Source organism: Penaeus monodon, chromosome 30, assembly GCF_015228065.2.
Source record: "Penaeus monodon isolate SGIC_2016 chromosome 30, NSTDA_Pmon_1, whole genome shotgun sequence".
Classification (NCBI taxonomy): Eukaryota; Metazoa; Arthropoda; class Malacostraca; order Decapoda; family Penaeidae; genus Penaeus; species Penaeus monodon.
Window position 1 is genome coordinate 3,848,718 of NC_051415.1, and position 403 is coordinate 3,849,120.

General features: G+C 37.5%; 1 protein-coding gene across 1 annotated transcript in view; it reads right to left on the minus strand.

Annotated features, from left to right (window-relative positions):
- LOC119592469 (centrosomal protein of 131 kDa-like) overlaps window positions 1-403 on the minus strand; it is a gene marked incomplete at its 5' end in the record, with an annotated part of 15,133 nt that overhangs the window by 2,814 nt on the left and 11,916 nt on the right. The window contains 1 exon segment of the mRNA XM_037941294.1: window positions 53-224. Within this exon segment, the coding sequence (XP_037797222.1) occupies window positions 53-224 (172 nt within the window).

The window sequence follows — 403 nt, forward strand, 5'->3', positions numbered from 1 at the left end:
CACTTTAAAAACACATTTCACTATTTAATAAAGACCTTTAACGAACACTTACATGTTGTAGTTCACACAGTTCCAAGTCCTGTGTGTGGAGCCGAGCACGTAGGTACACGATCTCTTCCTCTTTTTGTGCTAAAACAGATTTCATTTCAAGATATCTGGTTCTGGCAGCACGCTCACTGCTTTCCAGTTCATTCAACTCATTCTCGTATCTCTCGCGTAAGTTCCTGCAAAAGGGGTAAATTTCTCTGGTTAGTACCATCACTTGTGAAGTCAAAATCAACGATAAGTCAACAAGATGAAAATGCAACTTTTTACATATTTCAGTGTCAACAAAATGCAACAACAAACAAACAGAAGTATGTACGTTTTTCTATCATTCTCAACCATTGAGGGAAAGTAAATC